Source organism: Bidens hawaiensis, unplaced genomic scaffold (genome assembly GCF_021521415.1).
Source record: "Bidens hawaiensis isolate Kalapana, Puna unplaced genomic scaffold, B.hawaiensis_p1.1 tig00007840_1, whole genome shotgun sequence".
Lineage (NCBI taxonomy): Eukaryota > Viridiplantae > Streptophyta > Magnoliopsida > Asterales > Asteraceae > Bidens > Bidens hawaiensis.
The window spans coordinates 420,310-444,030 of NW_027491543.1; the positions used below are offsets into that span (position 1 = coordinate 420,310).

At 37.7% G+C, this 23,721-nt stretch overlaps 2 protein-coding genes across 5 annotated transcripts in view; one reads left to right on the forward strand and one right to left on the reverse strand.

Annotated features, from left to right (window-relative positions):
• Window positions 1-19,363, reverse strand: part of LOC143636233 (small ribosomal subunit protein eS24z-like) — a 56,997-nt gene extending 37,634 nt beyond the window's left edge. Inside the window, exons 1-6 of one of the 2 annotated variants that reach the window (XR_013154202.1) lie at window positions 19,280-19,363; window positions 18,965-19,044; window positions 18,819-18,860; window positions 18,086-18,256; window positions 17,900-17,986; window positions 17,704-17,805 (exon numbers count right to left, since the gene is read on the reverse strand). Coding sequence is in view for 1 of the 2 variants with exons in the window: in XM_077103881.1 (XP_076959996.1) it covers window positions 17,770-17,805; window positions 17,900-17,986; window positions 18,086-18,256; window positions 18,819-18,860; window positions 18,965-19,039 (411 nt within the window). In the remaining variant the exon portion in view is untranslated. Of the gene's footprint in view, window positions 1-17,631; window positions 17,806-17,899; window positions 17,987-18,085; window positions 18,257-18,818; window positions 18,861-18,964; window positions 19,045-19,279 lie in introns of those variants that run through there. The other variant, XM_077103881.1, reaches the window with a different exon arrangement.
• A 2,274-nt stretch (window positions 19,364-21,637) lies between these two features.
• On the forward strand, window positions 21,638-23,721 carry LOC143636251 (uncharacterized). Of its 3 annotated transcripts, none has more exons than XM_077103898.1 (2): window positions 21,638-22,515; window positions 22,684-23,721. In XM_077103898.1, the coding sequence occupies exons 1-2, from the start codon at window positions 21,686-21,688 to the stop codon at window positions 23,552-23,554; spliced, it is 1,701 nt and encodes a 566-aa protein (XP_076960013.1). In that variant the 5' UTR covers window positions 21,638-21,685; the 3' UTR covers window positions 23,555-23,721. The 3 variants fall into 3 exon arrangements, with proteins under 3 accessions (XP_076960013.1, XP_076960014.1, XP_076960012.1); XM_077103899.1 differs by having other exon boundaries at window positions 21,638-22,362; XM_077103897.1 differs by having other exon boundaries at window positions 21,638-23,721.

Consider the following 23,721-nt stretch of genomic DNA (forward strand, 5'->3'; position numbering starts at 1 on the left):
TTCTACTTTTACGCACCATATAAAGCTACCATGACATACAATGACTGTCCTAAAGTCTTTTAAGCCTAATAACTTCACTAGTTAAGCACACACAATCAGTATATCTATCACTTTCCAAGGTTAGATCAATTTTCTGTTAATCATAGTAAAGCAACTTCTTACGAAGTAGTAGACTTGAAAAATAATTTCATCTCCCGTAAAGAAAAATTTTTTTAACATCAATCGCCCCGACCAAATCAAAGTCTTCAGGTGAACGGCTATCCCGAAGATCCAATGGATCAGCTGGACCGACCACATACTAGTATGTGTCCTTCTAACTAAGTATGATCGACTAATTTTCAGCGAAAGAATGAAAACTCATCATAAACCGCCCCGGTCACTTTCAGTCATCTGGTGAATGGCTATCCTCATATTCTACAAGTAGAAGTGAGGACCAAACATATCCAAAGATATGTCCTTCAAACTAAGGCAACCGACATAATTCTAAGCGATAGTGGCGTTTTTTTTTTAAACACAAACATATGACATGGTTACTCGGGATTGATCATCCCATTCAGCTCAACAAGGTTTTGAAATCTAGTTTTGTCAAACGCTTTCGTGAACAAGTCAGCGAAATTATCTAACGTGTCAACCTTTTCGAGCTCAATCAGCTTCTTCTCAGCACAATCCCGTATAAAATGATGACGTATGTCAATATGTTTAGTTTTACTGTGCTTCACGGGATTGTTAGTTACTGAGATAGCAGCAGTGTTATCAATGCAAATAGGAGTAAGTGAGAAATTCAGACTATAATCGCGCAACTGTTGTTGAATCCAAAGAACCTGGGAGCAGCAGTTGGATGCTGCCATGTATTCTGCTTCACAGGTTGAAATTGCGACTGAGGTCTACTTCTTGCATTGCCACGACACTAGTCTGCCACCAAGAAACTGACATCCACCAGTTGTAGACTTCCGACTCTGATTGCACCCTCAATAATCAGAATCTGTGTAAGCGACTAGCTCCAAGTCTCCTCCTCTCGAGTACCACAACCCTAGCTTCGGCTTGCCTTTGAGATACCGCAGTATCCTCTTTGCACCCTTCAAATGAGATTCTTTTGGGTTTGCCTAAAAGCGTGCATAAAGACAAACAGCAAACATTATATCAGGCCTAGAAGCAGTTAAGTACATTAAAGAACCTATAATAGCCCGATATTGGGTTGGGTCCACATCTGCATCGTTGTCTGAATCAGCACCCAATTTGTGATTGACGCAGACTGGAGTATCATATGGAGTGCTGTCCTCCATCTTGAAGCGTTTGAGAACATCATGGACATACTTCGTCTGATGAATGAACATCCCGTCTTTCTTCTGATCAACTTGCAATCCTAAAAAGAAAGTTAGTTCACCCATAGCACTCATTTCAAATCTCTTCTTCATGACGGCCTCAAACTCCTGACACATGGCGACCTTTGATGCAGCAAAGATAATGTCGTCCACGTAGACTTGCACCAGTAGGAAGTCGCTACCCTTTCTCTTGAAGAACAATGTGCTATCAATTTTACCTCTTTCAAACTCATTCTCAAGCAAGTAATCTGATAAGGTTGAATACCAGGCACGAGGTGCCTGATGTAGTCCATACAGCGCTTTACTTAGCTTGTACACGTGATCGGGAAAGTCAGGGTCAGGAAAACCCGGAGGTTGCTCAACATACACAACCTCGTCGACTTTACCGTTTAGAAACGCACTCTTCACATCCAACTGAAAGACCTTCATCTCCTTATGAGCAGCAAATGCCAAAAACAGCCGAATGGCTTCCAATCTTGCCACAGGAGCAAACACCTCATTGTAATCAATCCCCTCTTGTTGATTAAAGCCTTTAACAACCAGCCTCGCCTTGTTCCTGATAACAATCCCTTTCTCATCTCTCTTACATTTGAAGACCCATTTCGTGCCAATCGCATGCACATTTCTTGGTTTTGCAACCAAGTTCCATACTTCCATTTTCTTAAACTGAGCTAACTCTTCTTGCATGACTTTGACCCACGAGCTGTCCTTGAGAGCCATTTGATAGTTCTTTGGTTCAATCTGGCTGATAAAGCAGGTGTACAAGCACTCGTTGATTATGCCTGATTCTTTAATTCTTGTGTAAACACAGGTGTGCTCATTCAAGCTTTGTCTTATTTGTACACTGGCGGACAGATCACCTATCACATTCTCCAAATGATGATCTTTGTGAATTCTCGTAGTCGGAACCGAACTGACATTCAGATTATCTTCCAAGTTCGAAGATAGCTCATCAATGGGTGATTGATGTTGAGAGTGAAACGGATTGATGAATTCCTCTTCAGTAGAGGCAGCAGGGGTATTGATAGCATTTGACGAGGAAGGTTGACATTCATCATACTGTGGTCGTTGCACCAAAGTGTCTTCCTCATCGCATATCATCTTCGTAGCAATTCTTTCCTCGACTTCTGCAAAATCCAGATAAGGTATGTTAAAATATTTAAAAAGTCTATCATAGTCGAAAATCCCAGCGGGTCCCGAGCTTGGTTTTGGTGATTTGTAACTTGTGATATCAGCGTTACACACCACCTCAACCTTGCTGTTCGATGTATTAAAGACCCGTCTGATGGGAGTCCCAACAACGTATCCGACTAAGATTCCTTCGTCGGCTACTTCACCAAATTTAGAATTTGTCTTTAAGATCGAACATGGGGACCCGAATGGTTCAAGACCACTCAAGTTGGGTTTTCTCCCATGCATAAGTTCATAACAGGTTTTATTTAATCTTTTAACAGTTAACACTCTATTAAGGATATAACAGGCTGTAGCAACAGCTTCAGCCCAGAACACCACGGGAAGTTTCGAATCAGCCAGCATAGTTCTGGCTCCTTCAATTAAGGTTCTGTTCTTCCTCTCAGCCACTCCATTTTGTTGCGGTGTATACGGTGCGCTGTATTGGTGTTCTATCCCCTTCTGTAAGCATAAGATCTCCATCTCGTAGTTCTTGAACTCAGTTCCATTGTCACTCCTGATGAATTTAACCCGTTTCCCCATGATATTCTCAACCTTGGTAATCAAATTCTTTACCATCTGCACTGTTTCATCCTTTGACTTCAGGAAATATACCCAGGAATATCGTGAGAAATCATCAGTGATCACCAAGCAGTAAGATGTTCCTCCTAGACTTCTTACATTCATGGGACCGAAAAGATCCATGTGAAGTAATTCTAGGGTACTGACAATTGAATTGACCTTCTTGGTGAGATGGGATTTCTTGTGTTGCTTTCCCTTTTTGCAAGATAAACATTTGTCTTCAAAGTTGAAATTCTTCAAGGGAACACCCAGCACAAGCCCATTTTTGACAAGGTAGTTCATTTTCCGAAGATGAATGTGTCCCATTCTCCTATGCCACAACTCGGACTCTGATTCAGTCGCTTTTGACAGAAGACACGATTCTTCTGTGGCCATCTCAGTCGATCTCATATCCATGATATACGTATTCTTCACTCTTGGAGCCTTCATAACAATCCAATCTTCTGGTATCTTAAAACCAGGATACAACACAATCGCTTCATTCTTTGTAAAATGTACGGTGTAGTCTTTGTCACAAATCTGCGAAACACTCAGCAGATTGTGCTTCAGTTCTTCAACAAAGTTTACTTTCTCCAAAGTCATCTTTCCATTCGACACCGTCCCTATTCCTGTAATCCTTCCACCGCTCTCTCCTGCGAAACTCACCCTTCCTCCTTGAACAGGTTTCAAGTCGTGTAACAAATTCTTGTTACCCGTCATGTGCCGGGAACAGCCGCTATCCACAACCCGTTGATTGTTGGCAGCCCTGTTCAACTGTTCCTGCACGATTAAAGTAGATGATTAAAACCTGGGGACCCAAGACCGATTGGTCTTGGGTCGATACATTCCGTACCTTGGCTGTCCAAAGTTAGTATTATAATGATTTCTGTGAGTCCTAACAGGATACCTTCTTGTGGATTGTCTATGAGGCCATCATAACCGTCTTGAATTAAATGAATTATTAGTTATGGTTTGTTTGTTAGCAGTGAAAAACTGAGATCCTTTTCTTTGAAAACCTGAATTAGACCAATTTCTGAATTTTGATGGGTTTTCAGTTTTAACATTATCGTTAGTTCTATTCTCAGTTCTCGAAGGCCTCACACCTCTGAATCTCTGCTTCAGAGGGCAATCAGCAACAAAATGTCCTTGTTGATTACATCTAAAACAACACCTGTTTTCAACTTTCTTATCAAAAGTTGTCTTAGATGTTGAGGCTGTATTACTGCCCGTTTGTCTCACATATGGTGGGACATACGGGTTTAGTGGAGACTTCTTTTCAGGTGTTTTATTTTTCTCTCCACTTTTCGGTAACACTTCCTCTTGTTTTGTCTCACACGACTCAGAGGACTTGTCTGAGTTAGATGAGACATGACTCGGAGCAGAAATCTTAATACTTGCAACAGGCTTAATAACTTCTGGTTCTTTAATCGTTACTTTAACCGGAACTGTCTGACCATAGTCAACATCGACAGATTTCTGATTACTAGGGTCATAAGTGTAATTATGATTGAAAGGTGGTGGAACTTCATGATAACCAATTCCTCCCCTTTTTGGGGAACCTTGATCACTAACGAGGTGATCAAGTATAGCGGAGGAATTTCTGAATTGCTCCAGTTTCCTGTTAAGTTCCACCACTTTTACCTGGTGATCAGCTATCTGTTTTTCCCTTTCAGCTATTAGTTTGGTTTTCTCTTTTAGAACTTCATAGCTAAGATCAATCACTTTAATTTTTTCAGCAAGCTTTGCTTTAAGACTTTTAATATCTGTTTCACTAGCTTTAATTTTTACTTTGTAACTATTTTCTCTAGCTTTAGTGAAATGATGATCTTCTTTTAAAGTTTTATATTGCGCATCCAAACTAACAAACTGATCAGTTAGAGTTGTCAGTTGTTCAGACAGCTGTTCACACTTAGTACAAGGGAGTTCGGTACTTACCTCGGAGAGCTGGTCTGCTACATCTGCCATGTACGCTTCATTTTCGCCAGTTCCCTTCTCAATATCTGCATTTTCGATTTTTGCCAAATTTGCCTGTTCAAATACCTCTTCAACATGCAGATTCCAGTTATACTCCTCGTTCTGTCTGGAAATCATGGCTCTATAGTCATTACCACTACCACTCTGCTGTGTAGATCTGTTTTGACTGCGTTCTACACGTTCATTTTTGCATTCTTTTGCAAAGTGGCCATTCTGCTGACAGTTGTAACAGCGTACCTTCGACTTATCAAACCCTGGCCTCTCTCCGACAAACTTCCTGCTAGTCTTCTTCATGAACCTCTTTACCCTTCTCACTATCATAGCCATCTGCCACTGCAGATCCATCTCCTCCAGATCATCAGCATCGATCTGGTCATAGTCTTCATCCAAAACTGCAGGATCAACGATCTTACCCTGAATGTAGTTCTCATACGAAGCAATAAAAGATGCATAGAGAGCAAACTGTTGTTCAGCAGATTTGACACTCATGGGCATCTTCGAGTAGTTGTTGTTTGAAACACTTGGGGAATAACTACTCTTGGTCGCTTGAGGTTGAGAAACATTTGACCCTCCAGCTACATAGCACACATCACCGTTCATGTTGAGAGATACATGTCCCTCATGTGTTGAGCTCGCGCCTGACTCTCCCTTAGAGTAATAAGCAGATGATTCAGTTTTCGAACTTGATCCAGAGTTAACCTTTGCACCATACATACCCGGATCTTGAACCTGATCGGTAGGTGTCTCCTTTCGTACCATATTCAGTTCAAACGTTCTTAGCTTGTTAACTGCTGTCTCCAGGTCATAGTCAGCAAAATCTTTATCTTCTCTCATCAACACAGTATACATCTCCCATTTCGGTGGGAGAGCATCAAGAAGCTTTTCAACTATCTCATCTTCTTTGTAAGCAATTGAATAGTTGCTGAGTTCAGTCATCAGATGATAATATCTAGTGATGATATCATCAAGTGATTCATTTTTCAGATACTTGAAGACCAAGAATTGGGTTTTTAGAAGTTTAATTTTCGAGGCACGAATTCCCACATTGCCCTCAAACCGGTTCTCAAGTGCTTCCCAAAGCTCTCTAGCAGTTTTATACTTTCGGAAGGTGTGGAGTATCTCTTGTGGAAGAGCCATTGTAATTGCTGCATGAGCTTTGCTTTCTGCCTCATACATTTTCTTCTCCTCTTCTTCCATCTCTTTGTATTTCTTGATTTGATCACGACCCTCATACTCAGCAGTAGGTGGAATGTAACCATCTTGTATACACACCCACATCTTGGCATCTTGATACTTTACATATTGTTCAAAACGATCTTTCCACGCTACATAATCAGTTTTCTTAAGCATCTTAGGTGCCTTTGTAGTCGAACCAGCTTCTACTTCCATCTTTACTAGTTCAGTAATGTTTATCGAAGACATCTTTCTCAAAACTCAAAGAAATCCGAAAATGAAAAATTTTATTTTCAAACAGCACTGTAGGCGAAGTTGTGGATAACTTCGCTTAAAACTTAACTTCGCGTGAATTTGAAACTTCGCTCACTTTCTTAAATTCGCTGGATTGGCGAACTTGGGAGGTAGGCGAAGTTGTGGGTAACTTCGCTTGAGGTAAGCGAACTTGAAGAGAAAGGCGAAGTTGTGGATAACTTCGCTTAACCTTATATCTTCGCCGAAACCCTACTAATAGTGACGGCAACTTCGCCTGATGAACACGAACTTTCTGCAGATTAGATTTCTGGGTTTTTCGAGGTTTGTGAAGGTGTTATGGGTTGTTTAAGCTTGTAGGAGGAGAGTATAGCACAAAAGCTCAGAAAACTCGTCCCGCGAATAGTCGAACAGAACGATTTCTATACCCGCGTGATAATCCCGAACCACACAATCGAGCAAAAGCTCTGATACCAATTGTCCCTAACTTCGTTTGACTAACAAGTTCGCCCATATAAGCGAACTTGTTAGTCAAGCGAAGTTAGGGACAACTTCGCCTGAACATACCAGGCGAAGTTGTCGTGTCTATATAAGATGCTGTTACGGCTTATTAGATATAGATTAACAGTTTGTGTATTCGAGTCAGAGAATTTTGTATCCAGTGATCATAGTATCACGTGTTTACGGTTGGAATACAACGTGTGTTTGGTTATCGTATCGTGTGTTAGCTCGTATTGTTTTCTATACTCGTAACGTCTTGCGTAGGGATTCCGCACCTACGTAGAACGCGATATCTCGTGTAGATCCGGCTGGGAACCTACATATGCAATATATGTATTAAACCTCGTAAAACCTAATCCAACAATTGGGTCAAAGTGAGCACTCTGTTTTCCTAATTTATGGTAGAACTCATAATTAACAATCATATTATCTACTAATTAAATAAACCATTTTGAATGAATGAAATAAAATATATTTGGTTGTTATTGATTAATGGAATGTATCATTCCTAAAAATATGCAATTCATTCCATATATAATATTTTTAATTTCTTAGTAAAAGGTGATTTTTATTTCACTCATTCTAGAAACGAAATGGAAAATGATCAACAACAACAATAATAATTATTATTATTTATTATTATTATTATTTTATTATCATCGTTATTACTTTATTAAAATATAACTATTATTAAATTATAATTGTTATTATATTTTATTATTATCTCGCATATATTATGTTATTATTGTTTCATTAATTGACAAAAAAAAAATGCTATGTTTGAATAGTTTACTATTTAATAATAAACTAATAATAAAGTGATGGTTCATTTCATTCCTACGTGATAACTAAACAAGATAATAGAATAGTAATTTTTCATTTTATTCTTATGTCCATTACATTCCTTTGTTCATTTCAGTTTTTCATTCATTCCATTACTTCATACCAAAAAGACCCAACATATATTCTTATTTGATAGTATTGTATAATATCGTATAATACCTTAGCATACCATATTGTAATTATATCGTATTGTATACTAATAAATTATACCATATAACATCATATGGTATGATGTCAAATAACGCCATATCATCTCACATATATCATATCATATGATGTCACAACATATTATATCATATCATTTCATAATATCTTTACTTTATATGTGTTTTATTATACTATAAAAATTTTATCGAAGGATTAATATAAGTTAAATGATCATATCTTTATTTATAAAGTATGAATATAAAATGTAAACATGTGGATTTTTAATGTGAAAATAATTGTTAGAAAATAGACATCTAAGGATTATTTTAGCGTGTAATAAAAAATGGACTTAAATATTGTCTAGTCCCGGCCTATTGTTTGACCAAACTTATTCTTTCTATCCATTAGTTGCAATTTGTCTTTTATTTAGCATCTATGGTTTCAACTTCTTCTCGGTTAAAGTCATGTCTCTAACATTGTTAAAACTCTATTTGTAAATGTCACGACATTTTATTTTTTACACATAGAGACTAATTATGTAACTTATTTATAATTAATTAAATATATAGTTAGAGAAATATTTGTGTAATTTACTCAAAATAACAAATAAGTAACAGAGATATATGTCTGGGTAATAAACATGTCTAATTTGAAATATATCATTGCCATATATGTAAACATTTAAAAATAACAAGAGAGTAGACGGGAATATAAAATGCTAACGCTTGACAATTAATGAATAGATTAGACTAGATAGATAGACATATACTAAATGAAACGGATGATTAATAGATAGATATCAGACTACAGTAAAATTGAGGGGTTAAAATGAAAAATATAGCATCCACGCTTTATTATAAATAAGCCCTACTTCTCCATTATCAAATGCATCAAGAGCAGCGCATCTCCCACCATATAACCCTAATTCTCATATTCATCAAGAGTGGCGCATCTGCCACCATAAAACCCTAATTCTCATTTGGTTCTTTTCATATGGATCGCTTCGCTAACGATGTTGAGCGTTGGGATTCAATTGTAAGTATTCTTAATCATTTTTTGTATAATCTAATCATCTATATTCTTTTTTAATTATTGTTTTGATTTATGATGCAGGGTAATGAAGAACACATGCCAATTATTGATAACATGTTGATTGTTTATAGAGTTCGGTATGTATATAAACCTTGAACATCTTTGTAAATATTTACCAAGTTTATTCGATTTTATCTTAATTTCACAAAAAAACTATCGAATGCAAACACTAATATCATCGGTATCCGTTACCACTTTTTTAAAGTCATCGCTATTGATCATCATCGTCTCTTTATATATACAATGTATGTGATGGCTATATAGGGGTGTTCATCAGATCGGATAACGAATTATTCGATTCGGGTCATTCGGATTTGAAAATTTTTGGACCCTATCCGAAATCCGATCCGATCCGAATTAAGAATATTCCTAGCCGATCGGAATCTATCCGAATTCAATTCGGATAGGATTCGGATAATATCCGAATAATCCAAAATTATCCGAAATAAACCTAAAAAAATTTCCTAATTTTTTGTTCATAACATTTATGTAAGGCCCCGTTACCGGTAACCCTACTTTCGTGTTGGATTTACTCATAAACACAGTTCTAAATATCAGAGTTAATTAAAACATTTATGCGGAATATAAAACTTTCATAAAACATTACAATATTTCATAACTTGTCTCAAAACATCCTTTGTCTTTCACATTAAAACATTAAAACATCGTAAGTCTTCAGATGCCAGGCTCTTATTCTTCTACCATGTGTCCCCGCTCAAGCCAGCTGTCTCATCCTACTCACCTGCGTGCATACTAAAAGTCAGCTATGCTGAGTGAGTTCTAGTTAATCACATAATCATACAATACATTCTTTACATTTCATACTTAACCTCCTAACTTTCTTTCATACACACTTAAGTGCTTTTACTTTGATTTTTACCTTCATACTTTCTTTACATACATAATCATACGTTTTAAAGAGCCTTTCGCCCTATAACCTCACAGATATTATAAGGGTCTGGTCCCTAGTTTTCGAATATTAGAAGGGTTCGATTCCCTAACATCACAGATATTATAAGGGTCTGGTCCCTACCATCACAGATATTATAAGGGTCTGGTCCCTAGTTTCGAATATTAGAAGGGTTTGATTCCCTAACATCACAGATATTATAAGGGTCTGGTCCCTAGTTTTCGAATATTAGTAGGGTTCGATTCCCTCTTCGTTACCATACATTATCCCCGAGTAAATTTTAGGGCTCGGTACCCTTTTCGTAACCATACAACCATACATCATACCTCGAGTATTATTAGGGCTCGGTACCCTTTTCGTAACCATACAACCATACATCATACCTCGAGTATTATTAGGGCTCGGTACCCTTTTCGTAACAATACAACCATACATCATTATTCCCTTCTTTTATTATCTCTATCACGTTCATACGCATAAGCATACATATCATATTTACCTCATACTTAACATTACAACCTGACAGTACGTGCAATATCCGAAGATCGTTCACGTACCATCAAGCAATCATTCTTACAAAACACATATATCATATAGGGCATACACTTATCACTTAGGATAAATGTATTAACAACACATCAAGTATGCACACAGCCCCGAAAACATAACAAGGAATGGGGCTAGAAACTCACCTGAACACGGTTACGTTCACCGTTAATCGTAATCCCTTTCTTCAGTTGTGCACGGCTGACTGTATAACAAGTATACATATCAATTAACTATCACTTCTCATAATGTATTTCTATCTTTATATGACCCACAACGAACGGGGGTCCGGGGGCAGCGCCCCTGGCAGCAGGGTCTAGGGGCGGCAGCCCCTAGCAGGGTCCAAGGGGCAGAGCCCCTGGCTGGGGTCGAGCTGCCAGGTCAGCTTGGAAAAATTTTATTTACATTAACTGTCTTAACACATTTTCCATTAGGTTTTTAATTTATTTTCTAATCGAACTTGACTTTAGGCGAAGTTAACCTTAGGCGAACTTAGCTTTAGGCGAAGTTACCAGCTAGGCGAACTTAGCTTTACAGCGAAGTTGCCATCAGGCGAACTTGGCTTCAGGCGAAGTTGTCATCAGGCGAACTTGGCCTCAGGCGAAGTTATCATCAGGCGAACTTGGCCTCAGGCGAAGTTACCAGTTAGGCGAACTTAACTTTACAGCGAAGTTGCCATCAGGCGAACTTAGCTTGCAGGCGAAGTTCATCAGGCGAACTTAGCTTGCAGGCGAAGTTCGTTGCTTTGAAGGCGAAGTTGCCCAGATGAAGGCGAAGTTGCCCAGACAGCCGCTATTTTAGCTTCTGATCGGCATTTCGAGCGATTTTAACACCCTTGCTATGTTTCAATATCACCCACTACGCTACCCGGCCATTTTCGGTCGTTTATACACTAAAAAGCTTGGATCTTTAAACTTCAAATATCAAGAACCATACCTTTTTGGGCTTGTTTGGATCTCGTTTACTTGCTTAATCACAACCAACCGCTCTCTCTTTCTCGGACCTCGCTCTCCCTCTCCTCGGCTGCCGCCGGCGGTTGTAGGTGGTGTGTATGTTATGGAGTGTTTTTAGGAAAATGATGGAAATGAAGGTATTTTGGGGTTTTGGGGGTATTTATATCCCTGAAATCCCATTCTCATTTAACCCATCTCAATTAATCCAAGTCCAAGACCCGTTCCTTACCCGATATTAATTAACTACGCGAAATCACTAAACATAACTTCCTTTATTCATCATTAAAATTTTAGGATGTTACAAGTCTCCCCTCCTTAAAGAGGTTTCGTCCCCGAAACCTAACTATTACATAAACAAACTAGGGTAAAACTTGCGCATCTCATCCTCGGCTTCCCAAGTAGCATCTGATCCCTTGCGGTGTTTCCATATCACTTTTACCAAGGGTATAATCTTGTGACGAAGCTGCTTCTCCTTGCGATCAACGATCTCTATCGGTTGCTCGATGTAGTTCAATTGTTCATCAACCTCAATGTCCATTAATGGCACGTGAGACGTGTCATCAGCTAGACACTTCCTCAGATGAGAAACATGGAAGGTTGAATGAATTCCTTCTAACTCATCGGGTAAATCCAGTTTATAAGCTACTTCACCCACACGACCTACAATCTTGAACGGTCCAATGTACCTCGGACTCAACTTTCCTCTTTTCCTAAAACGGATAATCCCCTTCCAAGGCGAGACCTTGAGCATCACATAGTCACCTACGTTAAACTCAATTGGTCGTCGCCGCTTATCTGCATAAGACTTTTGTCTGTCTTGCGCGGCTTTCAATCTTGCTTTGATCAGATCGAACTTTGAAGACGTTTCCTGAACCACTTCTAGGCTTCCCATTTCTTTCTGACCAATCTCACCCCAACACACCGGGGTTCTACATCGTCTACCGTAAAGCATCTCAAACGGTGGCATACCAATACTTGAATGGTAACTGTTGTTATAGGAGAACTCTGCCAGATGCAGATGATCATCCCAACTTCCACCAAAATCTAAAACACAAGCACGTAGCATATCCTCAAGGGTTTGGATCGTCCTTTCAGACTGTCCATCAGTTTGAGGATGATACGCCGTACCGATGTTCAACCTCTTCCCCATAGCTTCATGGAATTTCTTCCAGAACCTCGAAGTAAACCGGGTATCTCTATCGGACACGATCGATAATGGTACTCCATGCTTGGTTACAACTTCTCTGATGAACAAGCTTGCTAACGTTTCTGACGAGATGGCCTCTCGTATGGGCAGAAAGTGAGCACTCTTGGTCAAGCGGTCCACAATCACCCAGATGGTATCATGTTGCTTAGCTGTACGAGGTAGCTTAGTTATGAAGTCCATGGTGATGTGGTCCCATTTCCACTCAGGTATCTCTAGCGGTTGCATTTTCCCATAAGGCTTTTGGTGTTCGGCTTTGACTTGTAAGCAAGTTAAGCACTTACCAACATAATCCACTACATCGTTCTTCATTCCTGGCCACCAGTAATCTCTTTTCAAGTCTTGGTACATCTTTGTAGCTCCAGGATGGATTGAGTACCTTGACTTATGAGCTTCATCTAAGATTCGACTTCTAAGATCACCATGGCGTGGGATCCACATACGGTCGAACCGAGTTTTAACTCCATGAGTGTTTTCCATCAACCCATCTTGCTGGCCATAAATCCTTTCTTTCTTTACTAACCCTTCGTCTACTAACACTTCTGACTGCACTTTGATGATTTCTTCAAAAAGACTTGAGTTCATGATTAACTTGTATGACTTCACTGCTGCAAGGACTTCATGATTAACTTGAGTTCATGATTAACTTGTATGACTTCACTTGAGTTCATGATTAACTTGTATGACTTCAAATAATAGACTAATAAATATACCAAACTGAAAAATACCATTAAAAACATGTTTTTATTCGGATTAAACGGATATCCGAATAATCCGAACGATCGATCCGAATTTTTAAAATTCTATATCCGAATCCGAATTAGTTATTCGGATACTCGGATTGATCCGATCCGAATAAGAATTTGGATCGGTTTATTTGGGTTAAGTTTTTTTTCTGACTTCGGTTTTATTGAAGATTTCGGATTTATTGAATGCCCCTATTGTGATATTCTTTTCTTAACAGGTTTATTACAAACGAGGAAAGGATTTTGGGGCTCAAGATTGATCTTGAAGACGGTTTCTCGTGCACGCTTGTCAAGGGATGTGTCGTCATCTTCTAGATTCAATCGAAACAGTATGTTCCCATATAGTTTAATTAGGTTTACTTTATTACCTTAAAAATTGATTCAGCATTTGCACCGTAAATAAAGAACTTACTATACTTTATCGTGTATTTAATTCTAGATTTTATGTGCTCTTGGTGTCTGGGAGCTAGTCATTCATGCCACATCTGATACTGTATCGATGTGGAGGGACGTTTATGGCTTCAAGCCGCTTGAAGAATCAACAAAGGAAAAAACGAAATCAATGAGCATTGTAATCTTCCATGACTCAAAAATGCTTCAGAAACATGTGGAAAACAAGAATAACATCCCCTTTAACGGCCTTTACACGTCAAATAAAAGGTATTTTATTTGAAGCCGTAATAAACGACAAAAACGTCGTTTAAAACCTTAAAAGCCAGGCCATTATTATTTCGAGCCACTTTTGAGAAACACACTCGTCTCCCGAACATAGAGAAACAAAATAACACAGTACCCCTTATAATCCCAGGAGGGAGTCTAGCAGAACAAAAATCTTCGAGTATCAAAGGATGAGTGTGGCGTTGATAAATTCGAGGAAAGCGAACGATGAAGTCAATACAAAACCGAAGCGTCGTCATTTAAGGCCTTCTAAGCTAGATGATTATCACTTGGAGCCAGTTGTGAAACACAAACGTCTTAAAACAAAACAATATAGTGCACCCCAGATAATCCGAGAAGGGAGTTCAGCTATACAAATTCTTAGAGTTGGAGATTTAGCAATGATGTATGCAACCTTTGTGAAGATGGTCGTGATTTAGTATTATGCAATGGTTGTATCTCGTGTATAACTTTGTTCATAGCTCTTGTTTAACTTTGTTTGTATCTCATGTTAGTATGTAATCATGTAGACCAATTTTAATGACAAATAAATCGTGTAGAGTTTTTTTTTTAAAACCACATTGTAAGAGGATTAATGCAATTTAAAGTCATTGTCATTTGTCATTTGAAATGAATTAATATGTGTTACTATTGGAATGAAATATCCAAGATAAATAATACAATGGTCAAAGAACATTTTTAAGTATTGGAACATAATACCGTTAGAAGAAGATGATTGTTACAGTAATCAGTCTGGTTCGGTATTTTTCAACTATTGAAAAATGGTTAATCAAAATGAACCGAAAAATTGGTTATTCAAAAAATCAAATGATTAATTGTCGGTTAATACTTCGGTTCGGTTTTTCAGTTAATTCAGTTTTGGTTCCGTTCGATTAATTCGGTTTTAAGTTTACCCCGACCCCTAAGCATGCCACAAGAAATCCTTCGCCAAAGCAGTGGCGGACCTAGTAAATTTTCTTACATGGATCGGAAATTTTTTGTTCGATTGACCATCTGTATAAAGAAATTCAGTCTGGCTCGACAACTCGGGTCGGGCAAATCGATATATAGCTTTTTTCAATCTAATTTGGCCATCCTAGTCAAATCAAATTGGGACAGGTCATATAAAAAAATAATAATAAAACAAAATAACATTTAACAAAAAAATGTACATGAAACGTCATTAAAAATGTATAATTAAATATAAATTATCTAACGCTACATGTTTTGTTTAAACAATTGATGTTACACAATAACAAATATCGACTTCTTTTAACATTACCTTAACTAGTAATTAAAGAATTTGATAAATAATATATTTTATAAAATTATACAACTTCTTCTTGAATTTTAAAGAGTTTGAAGACAAAAAATGATCTTTTCAATAATATTATTAAACCAATGAAAGAGAAGTTAAAAAATATTATGATAACATACCACCGATGTTTACTTGTGTCTCCGTTTTAAACCCATATTTGAATGTTGCCGAGGATGAGACATTGATCGAAGAAATATTTGACAGCATGAGTATGCATGAGATCGACCCGATGTTGTCGACGAAAGCAAATGATTGTTTCAACAAATTCTTTCAAGAACTTTATGATAATTATTTCTGACTTTATGCTCCAAGCTCAAAGTCGACTTTTGTGAGGCAAATAACAAGTAGGCCATGTAAGGACAAGCTTATAAATTGATGAATGTTGTTCGTGAGTCGACAGCTAAGCGGCAAAGGGGAAACACACCAACAAGTGAACTTGGTCGATATAGTGGAGCAAACTATGTTAAAGGTGCATCGGTCGAAAAAATTCGCAAAACCTTTATCTTTTGGCTAGGTGGAAAGGAAAGCAAAATGAATTTCCTATTCTTTCCGCCATGGCTCGTGACTTGCTTAGCATCCAAGCTTCAACGGTAGCTTCGGAATCGGTTTTTTCTCTTAGTGAAAGGATATTATCTATACAAACCGTTAGAGATGTGCATTTGCCTAAATGATCATTTGGACGCGGTGGATCGTATACAAGACAAGGCAAACTTTGAAGATGAAATACCATTAGAACGTCCAATTCATAATGAAGAGGTGGAATAAAGGCTTTCTTTCGAGCTATCGGGTGAAGAAGACGAAGGCGAAGACAACTAAGAAAAAGAGTTTGAAGACGTTTAAAGAAGTTTAATTTTTATTTGTTCTAATTTCAATTTGTTTTAGTCATGTAATATGTAACACGAACCACTCGATCAACTTTCATGTAACCATTTTTATTAGTCTTGCTTTAATTATTATTAGTCATGTTTAATAGTTTAGTAGTGTAATGTAATCGTTTTTAAAAAATTATTAGTCATGTTTTTTTTGTTATTGGGTTTAATGTAACCGGTTTTTAAAGTGTTATCGCTTTCTTTTAAATAAACAACTTGTCTTCTTAAACTAAGTCTTAAACTACAAAAACAACCACTTCATTACATTAACGACAAACATTTTATTATAAAAAACGAGAAAGTACAAACATTATTAAACATAAAAACTAAAATAACAAACATTGTTCGTCATTTTCATCCCACTATCTACGCACATTAAGCTCTGTTGCCGATGGCAGGGGCTGGAGTTGCTGAGCTGGACGACTCTCCCGCTTCCGCATTCTTGGTGTCCAAACTTTTTTTTTCACGACAACACTTATTGGTATGCTTTCGGAGAGTGGAGTTCGACCCCGTTTTCAGAAACTTGGCACAATACTTGCACCGCACCATCTCCTGTGAGTCGGTCATAACACACAAGTCATGATGAACCCAAGCCTCGGGGCATCTTTGTGTGTCGATGGCCATAACAACATCATCGTTGGTTGTCGTTGCTTGTCGGGTTAATCGATATTGAGATATAAAAGTGTGTTTTAGAGTTAGAGAAGTGGTTTATCAAGTCCTAAACTTAATATAGCTATTTACAGTATGTGTGTATGTTTTATATATTCAAAAACCGACTCCAGCGGTCCAAAAAACGGCTATATAGCCGTTGGAACCGGGTCCTAACTGTCACATTTTGTTTAAAAAGGAAAACCCGGTGTAACCGGATTTCGGGTATAACCCGTATCCAGTCCCTACCCTACCAGGTTCCACTAGGTTTTTATACTTTCCTGCCGGGTCGGGTCGGGTCGGGTCGGGTCTGGGTCCTACCCGGTTCTTGACTAGAACCAGTTCTAGTTTGTACCCAGTTTCAAAATACCCAGTTCCGGGTTTTACAAATACCAGATTTGTGCACGTCTAATTTCAACAATAGAATCATAGGTTACAAATCGGAACTCATGGTTAATATACTCCATAACATTAGGGTGGGATTTAGTAATTATGTATACAACCGACGGGGCTAATTTACTATTATACTATAGTTGTCGTTCGGCTTTTCATAAAGCATGCCTTACAAGTTCAAGTAAGAACACTAGTATTTTTAGATGTTACATGTGACATAATTTTTGAACTTAAATTATCTGGTTTTATGTTATGCTAATTGTACTAAACTAGTCTATTTGCATTGTTTAGAACTTGCCTTAGGAGCAATGGCACTGCGTATACATACTCTTTGTGCAAATCCTGCGGCGCCTTCCAATAAAAAGACTTAACTCCATAATTAAAATCAAATACTCATACACCTACATTCATCTCAATTCCAACCAAATACAAGTTTCAAAAATGCTAAAAATTGACTCCAAAAAAACACAACAAAATCCCTTAAAAACTCTTACTTCTTCTTCTTGGCAGCATCCCCAGCCTTTGTCTGCACAACCAAATCATATGATTTACCAAAAACATTCGCCTGCAAACTAAAAATATCAACATAAATAAAAAAGTTAAAAATGTCAGATACTTACCTTTTTCACACCTCGGATCTTCTTTGCTCTGTTCTTCCTTTCCTTCAGTTGCTTCCTTGACTTCTCAACCTTAGTATCCAAACCGTTCTACAAAAACACCAAAACACAAAACTCAAAACATAAACCGGCTGTATACAAATATCCTACATGATAATAGCATATGTAACAAAATTATGATAAACTTACCCTGATAAGTCTGTATTTGGGCTCGTATTTCTTTGCATTCTCAACAGAATCATAAATCAATCCAAAACCAGTTGATTTACCACCACCAAAATGAGTTCTGAACTTGAATACAAAGATGGAACTTGGATCTTTGACTTCATACATTCTTGCCAACTTTTCTTTCAATTCAGCCTTTATCAAAATAACAAGCAAAACCAAGAAACAGTACATTTAGTTATTTAATCAAACACAGCATGTAAAATAAAGCACAGAATTACATCTAAACAAGTCAGTGTTGTAAACATCGCGATTAAGTGCAGATTAATCAGTGAATATTCAAAAATCTGAAAGCTACCAACTCAATTTCGCCTAATCGGCCCCTAAATTGATACCAGTCACATTCGATCAATATTGGTCTAACTTCATCAAAATCGATCACAAATCTTAAAAGAACTTTAAAAAGCTTTACTTATCTTGAAAACTTATATATAAAATTTCCAATCCAATTAATCACTAGTCACGCCCCACCGTGCAACTAGCGTTTAGCAAGTTTCACCTAACCGACTATTAAATCGGTACCAGTCAATATTGGTCAAATTGCAGTAAATATCTGTCAAAAATCTTGGAATTTTTTTAAAAACTTGTCTTAAAAAATTAAATATTTGTATTCCAATCCAACTAATCCCAATTTAGCACCCCACCGTTCGACTAACATCTAACGAGTTCTACAACACTGAATCGAGTAGTAACAAACCTTAGAAACATTTGGCCTGCCAGGATGAAGAACATCAATTACCTACAACAATAAACAATGTGTACATGTTTAAAAAAAAAGTAACTTCAACCATAAAAAACATTTATCAAATAAACAAATCAAATATTATGAAACAAAACACTCACAAATTGCTTCCTGGAAAGAAGTCTATTTGTCATGAACTTCCTTGTGCGGATAGTAACTGCCTTAGTGTCAGCCATTTTCACTGCAAACACACAAAATTAATAAACTCCTATATCATTAATAACAATTGTTTAACCTAAAATTAGAATCTGGAGGTCACACCTTCTTATACTCTAAATTCACTCAAAAATTATACAAACTTCGTGTACACAAATAAAACGACTATTAATCGTTAGATTTTACAATGAAATGAAGCAAAATAATACAGGAAGTTAACCTAATTATGTAATAAGCGTTGTGTGAGTGAAGATTTGTACCTGATATTGTCAACTCCGGTAGCTGCTGTGGCTGCGGCGGTGTGGATCTTTCTTTCTAAACAATATGAACTAGGAGTTTATAAACCTAGACTTGTAGTAACCCTTTTATGTGGGCTTGGGTTAATATATTTAGATGGGCTAGGCTGTGTGATAAAAAGTTATTTATGTTATACTTGTTAATTGTTATTGTGGTTCAATTCGGTTAATACGGTTAACCTAGCCATAACTGCTAGCTTTAGGGGTTGTTTGGTTCATTCAGATCTGAATGAGTCAGATCTGAATGAGTATCTGTCCCATTCAGCATCAACAGTAAGTCTGAATGATTCAGACCTAATTTTAACCATTCAGATGTTTTTCTGTTTGGAACCAAACAGTCTGAAATCTGAATGAATCAGATGTTTACATCTGAATGGTTCCATTCAGATGTAAACAAATAGCCCCTAGTTGTGGGATTTCAATAACCATAACTGAACTTTGGTTTTTGGTTAACCGGTTATGAAGCTCGGTTATGGTTTAGTTTTGGTTATGTTTGGTTAGTTAACAGGGCCGGTCATTAGGTGTGGCCGGGTAGTCGACGGTCACATGCCCGACACCCCGTTAGGCCCTAAAAAAATTATTATGTATTTTTATTAAAATAATATGTATATTTAGTGTTTGTACTTTATTACATAATCACTAGTTTTGTCTAAGTGACAAACGGGTATTATTCACAACCTAAATGTTATGGCTTTTACTATCATTTAAGGCATGTTTAATCATATTTTTACACAAAAGTTTTTTTACACAACCCAATTATAACCAAGTAAACTCATATAAAAATTAAATTGTTTAAACCCAACAAAAAACTCATTTTACTTAAGGCCCAAAAAAAATTCCATCTTCGGCCCATTTTTTTTTTTTTTTTGCTTTCTTGGAACCGGTCATGTTAGTTAGTCAAGTCAAATTTGAACTAAAACTTAAACTAAATGAAATTAATCAAGTTTTATTGCTTCGGATAATTTTACCAACTCAATTCTCAATTAATTATTGTGAGTGTTGTATAATGTTTACGCATGCATTTAATTGGCGGTTGTGGTGGTCAGATGGTGGTGGCGATGGTAAGTTGGTGGTTGTTCGGTGGAGGTGTCGAAGACTAGAGGTGAAAGTGGAATGTAATGGAAAAAAGAGGGGTGAGAAGGAATGATTTTGATGAATGAGATTTCTTGTGCAATTGTTGATTCCATTCGATTAACCAACCATGCCTCTTTTTTTTCATTCCATCACATTCATTTCATTCATCATGTCACTCCTACGTATCAAACACTACCTAAAACTTAGAAGATACATTTCACCAACTCGAGAGTGTTGGTAGTGCTATAGTAATATTCATTATCAAAGCTTTATCGTATATAAGCGGTGATCACTGTTAAAGCTAGTGATAAATGGAAAGGTGATCACTGTTAAAGCTAGTGATAAATGGAAAGGTGATCACTGTCTAGATTAGTAAGATGTTTATGAGGTTATTACAATCTTAACCAGAAAAATTATTGCTGGTGATATCTCTTAACATGCGATCACTACCATCTTCGAAGAGAGAAACTTGGGTGACCTCTACCTCATTAGCAAAAAAGGTATTGTAATTACTACCATTTTAGCGAGACGTTGAAGTGGTCACCGCCATATTAGCAGTACATCACAAAAGTGTTCTCTGCCAAATTTCAAAGAGAATGTTATGGAGAAACCCCTAGTAATAGACTAAGGAGTGAATGTGGATTTGTTAACATTCACTCAGACCATTATAAATCATTATATTAACTCTTTACTAATATATAAACTATCATAAAAAAACATTAACTAACAAATAAAAGGTTTTCAAAACTGGTCAAGAGGACTCTCACCTCATACCTCATTGACGTTTAAAGTTGATGTGAGCTTGAATTGATTCAGTTTAATAAAACCAATCCGAGATAAGTTTGCTCGGTTTGTGGACAAGCCGAGACTTAGCCAAGGGTATGTAGCTCACTCGTTAGCTTGAATTGTCTTAGCTCGAATTATTTTACTTTTGCCAAGAATTTCTCACTCATTAGCCTGACTTGGTTTGGTTCGCTCATCATCTGACTTTTTTGAACTTGTTATGTATTTTATTAAGCTTATTTCGCTATATTTTTAAAACTATTAACAATAACTTAAACTACTAAACAATAAAGTGTCAATAATATTTCGTTTATTAAATCGAGCCGTGCCAAACCAACTCGTCTAAAAATTTAGTTAACCTTGAGCTCAAATCTTCATCTTGGTTTCAGAACCGAACCAAGCCAACTCCATTGAAATTCGACCTATAAAATAAAACTCCCTAATGCATAATCGAATATTTGAAGCCATATATATAGTCAGAGCGTGTTACTTTATTTTCTTTTCATCCACTCAATGGGATACCCTGCATCTCCCGAACGACGTCGTCGCAACCGTAATCAAAACCCTAATTACTCGCCGGAACATGAAGCTCCGGCCGAACGGAGGAACCGCAGCTCCCGCCGGAGTCCACAATATTCAAGGTACGATAACGATAATCAAAACAACTATCGCCGTTCACCTGATTATTCTAGATCAAATCATCAAAACCGTAGCGTTAGCCGTAGCCGTAGTCGTAGTCCTGATTATAGCCGATATGATAATCAAGTTAGTTACCGCCGTGATCGCCGGTCACCTGATTATTCTAGATCTAGAAGAAGCCCTAGCCCTAGGGTTGATAAGATAAATCAGATCAGGAAACCGAATTATGGAGATAGGAATAAGCAGTATCTTGACCGCGGTAATGGTAACGGTAACGGAAACGGACAGGAGTCGGAGTCGGATGAGGAGTTGAGAGGATTGAGTTATGAGGAATATAGGAGGTTGAAAAGGCAAAAGGGCAGGAAGATGTTGAAGAATTGTATATGGAATGTGACGCCGAGCCCGCCGAGAGGGGACGATGATTTTGATGAGGTTGAGTTGGAGGAAAATGTAGAGAAGGATGTTGTTGAGGAGAAGTCGGATTTGGAGAAGGCGAGGGGCGGTCCATCGGATTCAGATTCTGAAACTGAGTCGGATTCGGATGATTCGGAGTCGGATGATTCTAGATTGAGGAGGAGGAAGAAGAAGAGTAAGAGCACTAGGTCGAGGGAATCTGAGTCGGATTCGGATGATTCTAGATCGAGGAGGAAGAAGAGTAAGAGTTCTAGGTCGAGGGAATCTGAGTTGGATTCAGATGACTCGGTGTCGGATGATTCTAGATCGAGGAGGAAGAAGACAAAGAGTAAGAGCTCTAGGTCGAGGGAATCTGAGTTGGATTCGGATGATTCTAGATCAAGGAGGAAGAAGAGTAAGAGTTCTAGGTTGAGGGAATCTGAGTCGGATTCCGATGAATTGGTGCCGGATGATTCGAGATCGAGGAGGAAGAAGAAGAGTAAGAGTTCTAAGTCGAGGGTTAGAAGAAAGAAATCTGTATCGGTTAGCGAAAGTGAGAGTGAGTCAGATTATTCTAGTGATGATTCTGAAGAAGAATATAGGAGGAAGAAGAAGTCGAAGAGATCGACCAAACGAAAGAGTAGCAGTAGGAGAAGTGATAAAAGGAATAAAAGAAGTGGTTCAAGAAGAAGAAAAAGAAGCAAAGATAGTGATTCTGAAGAAAGTAATGAGAGTGATGGAGGCAAAGAATTGTTGAAATCTAAAAGAAGTCACAGATCTTCTTCAAAATCATCAGATGAGAATTCGGATTCTGAGAAAGATGTTAAAACTAAACCGAACGTGGAAGATTTAGAGAAACCAGAAACAGATAGCGAGTTGCTAATGTTCAAAGAAATGATGGAGTCAAGAAAGAAGCTTGCTTTAGATGAGGAACCCGAGGTTGGACCCATGCCTTTACCACGGGCAGAAGGGCATATAAGCTATGGTGGTGCATTGAGGCCTGGTGAAGGTGATGCAATTGCACAATACGTGCAGCAAGGTAAACGTATCCCACGGAGAGGAGAAGTTGGTCTATCGGCTGATGAGATTAGCAAGTTTGAAGATCTTGGTTATGTTATGAGTGGTAGTAGGCATCAAAGGATGAATGCTATTCGTATCAGGAAAGAAAATCAAGTTTATAGTGCTGAAGATAAACGGGCTTTAGCTATGTTTAACTATGAAGAAAAAGCGAAGCGGGAACAGAAAGTTATGGCTGATTTGCAGCGGTTGGTGCAACGCCACATTGGAGAAGACTCGGGCCCTTCTCATGATCCTTTTGGTGGGAAAGCCACTGAGGACCCTGATGCTTGATTGCAAGGTATGCTATCATCTTTTTTGGCTTACTTGTTTTGTTTTGTGTTATGTTATCTCCTTGTAGAATTTGAATATTAGAATGTGTCAAGAGGGTATATGACTTGTTGCTTAAATTAAATTTTGGATTGTGGGACATGTATTTTGTAGTATTATATGTTTTGTAC